Source organism: Tachyglossus aculeatus, chromosome 15 (genome assembly GCF_015852505.1).
Source record: "Tachyglossus aculeatus isolate mTacAcu1 chromosome 15, mTacAcu1.pri, whole genome shotgun sequence".
In the NCBI taxonomy this organism is placed as follows: Eukaryota; Metazoa; Chordata; class Mammalia; order Monotremata; family Tachyglossidae; genus Tachyglossus; species Tachyglossus aculeatus.
Genome location: NC_052080.1, coordinates 7,012,144 through 7,018,143, shown reverse-complemented (window position 1 = coordinate 7,018,143; position 6,000 = coordinate 7,012,144). Strand labels below are relative to the sequence as shown.

General features: G+C 41.3%; 1 protein-coding gene across 2 annotated transcripts in view; it reads right to left on the bottom strand.

The window, feature by feature from the left end:
* Positions 1-554: 554 nt before the first annotated feature.
* VEGFD (vascular endothelial growth factor D) overlaps positions 555-6,000 on the bottom strand; it is a 31,913-nt gene continuing 26,467 nt past the window's right edge. Inside the window, exons 5-7 of one of the 2 annotated variants that reach the window (XM_038757183.1) lie at positions 5,052-5,152; positions 2,801-2,996; positions 555-1,147 (exon numbers count right to left, since the gene is read on the bottom strand). In XM_038757183.1, coding sequence (XP_038613111.1) covers positions 1,021-1,147; positions 2,801-2,996; positions 5,052-5,152 — 424 coding nt within the window. In that variant the 3' untranslated portion in view covers positions 555-1,020. Of the gene's footprint in view, positions 1,148-2,765; positions 2,997-5,051; positions 5,153-6,000 lie in introns of both variants that reach the window. The other variant, XM_038757184.1, reaches the window with a different exon arrangement.

Genomic DNA, 6,000 nt, shown 5'->3' with positions numbered 1-6,000 from the left:
AGCACGCCAGTGGCAGAGACCCAGGAGAAACTTGGATCTCCTGACTCTCATTCCCATGCACTTTCTCCTGGGCCATGCTGCCTCCTATCAGCTTGTGGCTATTCCAGAATGAAGGCAAGGATAATTCTCCCAAAGTCCCTGTCCTGTGTCCTCTCCAGGTACTTTGGCCCGAGTCAGGGGCAATGTAATTTGGGAACAAGAGCAATTATTGACCCCCTCTACTTCTCTTTTGTTGGAGAAGTTTGGCAAATTTTTCTTTACATTTCTGAAAACCATTCCAGGAAAACACTGATACCAGAGTCAATTTTGCCCTGGCCCTGACTTGCTATGTGACCTGGAACAACCACTTAATCTGCTCAGTTCCCCGCCATGCAAAATGCGGGTAATTACTAGTTTCAGATCGTTTTATAAGGCTCTGCCACATTCTTGGATGAAGAGGGCCATGGGAGAGAAGTGAAAGGGTTCAAATGATGCTAAAATGTAGTTCTGTAGAGAGATCTTGGATAACTGATGTATTTATTTTCTTAAATACATTTAAATATGGTACATCGGACAGTAGTTGTACAATAAATTCATAATAATAAAAAGCTGGACAGTAGATCAAAAAAGTCAGTGCTGAACATATCAAATTCTGTACAAGGAAGAATCGAAGAGTATTTCACAAAAGAGTTGCATTAGCAAGGAGTTCAGAGTCTACAAAGATGTAGTCCATCTATCTGAGCAGTTGGACGGTGACTGTCACTCCATTATATATATACAAACACATACCCATTTCATTCAATGTAAAAATTTCGAGTTGGCTTTCTCTTCACCAGCCCTGGCTACCAGGTGGGTCACAGGGCAGCTACCCAGGGGGTCTACTCCTCACAATTTATTTACTGGAATAAATAAGCAAAGGCTGGATTGAGTCTTGTGCTCCATGAAGTGGATGATGCCCCATGTGTACTAAGGATTGGAAAGTCAGTGACAGCAACTTGGCAAAGCAGTGTGCTGTTATAAAATAGGAAAGGAAATATTTCATCAAGGGTTTTCTCTGCTATGGAGGGTGTGAGAGCCTTTCTTCTCCTTTGTAAAGCGGCAGTGCTTTGCACACAGTGGTTTTCCATTTGAACAAGTTCTGGTGTGGAAAGGGCATCTGTCCTCACAGCTGTCAATAGAAAGGAAAATTAACGTTAGATTAATTTTAAGTACCCCTCTACCTCCAAAGGGCCCTAAGGGATTGAATTTGATCTACTCCCACAGCTCCCCCAACTCTGTCCCAGAAAGTTTCCGTGTTCTTGAGTTTTCTGCCTCAACTCTGGTACTCCTATTTTGTTATATTGTACTCTCCCAAGTGCTCAGTACAGTGCTCTGCACACAGTAAGCACTCAATAAATAGAATTAATTGATAATGTTTTTCACTGTAGTGCTCCCAAAAGATTACCAAAAACATTAGGGATCTGAATTCTGAGCGGCCAGACTGGCCAACTTCATAAGCAGTAAATTCCAACCACAAGACCTGTCTTGTTTAATCATTTAATTCCAACTATAGATTAGTTCTAAAAATTGGAATTGCATAGACAATTCATTGCCTGGTATTTCTGTCCTGCTTGTGAAACCCATCAAACCTCACTGACCTTATTTATGCTTATTCTGCCTGGCTCACAGATGTGTAAGGTCATTGCTGGCTAGGATCATTGTCTTTCTAGTCCAGGATTCTTTCTCCAGTAGTGGTAACAAAGGAGCATTCGTGCTGGAGAAAATTAGTCAGGTTTTCACCATTCCCTGAACAAGGGCAATCCCAGCTTCTTTCAGCAATAATCTCAGAAGCAAAAGGCCCCCAAGCAACAAAGGGAAAGTATAGAATGAGTCCCCGCAGGGTACTCTGTAACCAATTTAAGCAGTGGACAATTTCCTAAATGGTAGTTCGGAGGCTCATAGAGTAATGCCTCACTCCCTCAGGCATCAGGATCAGGATGTAGGACAACTGTAATGCAGAATCTTCCAAAAAGAAAATCAAGGTCCCTAATGGGCTCTAAACTTCCCAGGTCCCAAGTCATTACCTGAGACAAGATCAGTGCTTAAGGAGGTTGCCTTCACTCCTCTAGACTGGTAGGAAGCTATTTAGGGCAGCCAAGCTGCCCTATAGAAGGGCTTCATTCAGTGGTTTGAAGGAATGAGTCCCCCTCTTTAAACCCCGACTTACATACTGTACCAGGAGTGGTGGAGCCTGGGGAGAATTGAGCTAACTACATAAAACCTGCAGCATTTGCAGAACAAACTAATTAATGATGCTATGTAGCATGATGCTGTACAGAGAAGAATGATGTCCCGTAGGCTAATGTCCTAAAGGAAATATCCTGAGGGAAGGCTCTGGACCAGGGAGGGTATTATGCAATAAGATGATCAGTATTCTAAGAGCTATGTTATGACCTATGTTATAACATATGTTATATGTTTTCATCATATAATGAACAAGCCTGAGTTTCATAGCCCTGGATCAGCGGTACACGGAAGGGCTAAAAAATCAGAATTATTGCTTTTGCCTGAAGGCACTGGTTCTTGCCTTCCCAGGACACCCTGCATATTGCCCCAAGCCTGGGAAATATACCTTCAGGGTGTAGGGGAAAGAATTCCCACAGGGTCCCAGGGTCATTCTGAACTGGGAAGGAGTTGGGGTGGAGAGGGGGCTCGAGGTCTCCCCACTCAGGGGATCTGCCCCTAGTGTGGAGAAGGGCAATACCAAGAAATTGTGGCCCCTTAAAATTGGCAGCAACCAGGCAAACCTCTCAGAGTCTTCTGAACCTGGCTTTGCCTTCACCTGCAGGTGTCTGGATGAAAAATTTTTTGCTTCTGACAGCAGCTCTCTAGGCTCTCTCTGCATTCAAAGCAGCTGCAATTTTCTGGGTTTTGGATGAGGTCACTGGGGCAGGGCGTTTTACAGACACATTCGCAGCGATCTTCATCAAATTTCATGTGAGACCCACAGATAGCCAACTCTGAAAGATGGGAATGTTCTGCACAAAAAGAGAAAGATATGGGTGAGCTACAAATATAGACATCTTAATATGTTTGTTGCTCAAATGGATAGGGATAGTTCTGTTGGTCTATTTTTCTTTCGTGGAAAATAGCTAACTAGATGAAGGATCTATTTCCTACCTGTTCCAGTATTTCTCCTCAGCTTTTATAGCATCAGAGAGCTGCAGGGACCTTGAGAGATCAAGTGGTCCAGTCCTCTGCTGCCAGAAAGAATTACCCAGGACCAATGTTTTCCTGTACATTTATGTCAATTCATTTACATATATTTTCTCCCTTTTAAAAGATACATTCATCAATTTATAAGGCAAGGATCACTCACATCTTTTGCATATTCTACAGGGACCTAGTGCAATGTTCTTTCTCAAAATATCCATGATACTGAAACAATTCTTGTTAAAAAAAATCTCCAGGGATGGAAATCTTCGTAGGCTAATCCTCTGTTTTATCACTGTGATAGTTAAAAAGTTCTTCCTGATGCCAACTGAAATTTATCTTGCTGTACTGTAAGTTTCTTTCCTTTTGTCCAGATCTCAGAGGGTAAGGAAAAAAACCTTGGCTGTCTCCCCTGACCATACAAATCTTGGTTTAGCCTAGCATAGTTCTGAAGTACCCCTGGGCTTCCTCTTCCCCTCATAGTTGATAACACTACTGCTTTCCCTGTCCCTGAAATCTAAAATCTTAATATTATCCTCGACAACTCCTTCTCTCGCGACACTCATGTTCAGTGTACGTGTCAACAGCAAGTCCCCCAGTCCTAGGCTCTACTGGCATTAGTTACTTTTATTTCGATCCCCAGGTGTGTTTCTCTCAACAGCACCTCTGTTTCTTTTTTAAATGCCCCATAAACAGTGTCTCTGACATTTTGTACTGTAATGCTGTTCTGTTGATGGTTCTGATTTTAACTGAGTTCTTAACCTCTTAACTCTGGTTCATTTTCTTAAGTTACTAAGCCTGAATGTCTTTGTAAGGCCATTCTTTTTTCCTGGTAGTGTTTTCTTTCTCTCCTTCTACACGTAGAAGTCCCAGTTAGTGTGTTGGTGCATCTTATTACATAGCGACTTCATAAAATTGCAACTTCATATCAAAAATGGATATAAAGTTATCTTGGAGCCTTTACAAGTGTTTTAGGGGAAAAAACATGTGTAACTTTGAGGTTATTAGTTAAATCATCATAAGAAAAACGTTTGGAGGAAAGAAGAGAAAACGTCTGTTGCCTGTTATTTGTATTCAGGACAAAACACTCCTAGATTAGCTCACACTATTCTAACGGAGGTCCCTGTAGGCTTGTAAAACCTATATCTCAGATTGGGCAATTCCTACTAATTGGTCTCTGTTCTGTTGAACCATGTTTAGTTTCTCTGGGAAGTGGACCAAAAACTACACTGGTTTCACAGCCAAACATTTATAACCCCCTAAATCCACTTCCGAGGCTCCTGAGGAATTTACAAGCACTAATGATGGCCAATGACAAGTTTTCTTTTCCCTTTGATCCAGAATCACTGTTTGCTTTTTTTTTTTAATCTCAGTTTTATACAAGGCTGCTTATATTCCTTGTTGTGCTCTGTGGTTACAAATTATAGGCCTGTTTCAGCCTGAAGTAGTTCCATCGCCCCAAATAGACTGTAAGTTCGTTTAGAGCAGGGATCATGCCGATCAACACTGTTGTCCTTTTCCAAGAACTTAGTGCAGTGCTCTGAACGCAGTAAGTGCTCAGTAAATACCACTGATTGAATGAATTGATAGATTGACAGCGAGTTTGGAAAGGTATGCTACTTCGGGATTTCACAGAGATCAGTTAGCTGAGTAAATGCTAATGTATCATTTTAGTTGGGTTTGGCATGATTTTCCTCCTAATGACATTTTGCCAGAGAAACGGATTCAGGCCCACAATTACCATCTTTGTTTTTTACAGAAGATGGAGAATTAGATCAGTTAATCGGTGGCATTTATTGAGCGCTTATTGTGTGCAAAGTACTGGAGTAGGCATTTGGGGTAGTGCCGCTCGAGATTTGAGTTGCTATGGGTGCCATTACCTTCCAGTCCACTGAGGGGAATTTCTTCCTGGGTGACACATTTACACTTCCTGCTATCCCATACCAAGCCACCTGTGCAGAATTTCTTAGAGTGGGGGCAGCTATGAAAAGAAAGGAAAAGGAATGAATCACCCTAAAATGCTTTCAAAAAGATGATTCCTGGAGAAGTTAGAGGACATTTTATCTGTCTAACTGATTTGCCTAGAAGACAGTTTTTTCAACAGATCCAAAGTACCCAGTGCACTAACTGAATTGCAAGTAGTCACAGGTAACAATATTCCACACTTTGGAAAACAGACTTCCTTGCAGGGAGTTTGTATTCAGAGCCCAGGCCGGTTCTTTTGGTTTTTTGTATTACGTTTTTTACTCAAAACAGACTAAAACTGCATCAACATTTTCTCATTTTAAAAATGGAAATAATACTATTGGGACATAGAGAAACACATCATGTGAAAAATATGCTCTGGAGTTTGAAGGGTAAGAGACATTTTGTAAAACAAAACACAATATTACAGAAATGCAAGTTATTATATTTCTTATCATTACTTGACTTGGGACTGACTGTCCAGTACTACCTTCTACACAATGGGTTTTAGTTGAAAAAGATTCACACATTACGGCTGACCTTGGTCATAATAATCAGGACATTATTTTTCTGTGGCTTCACACAGTGAAGTGGTTCCTGGTATTTTGAGTGGGGAAAGTGAAACACTCAAAAGCTGGAGAGTAAACCCTTGGGAAAGGAAAAAATTAGTATAGGGAGGGTTTTCAAAAAGTTGCCCAGCCGCTGTCTTGCCCAAACTCATGCTCAAAGTCCCTAGAGCAAACAATATTGAGAAATCTCTTTCAACCTGAGACCCAGATTTTGAAGGCTCAAAGAGGTTTATTTGTTGGTCGTTGTGCTGCTAGGTATATCTTAAGTGACTAGATGAGAAATGGAATACTTTGC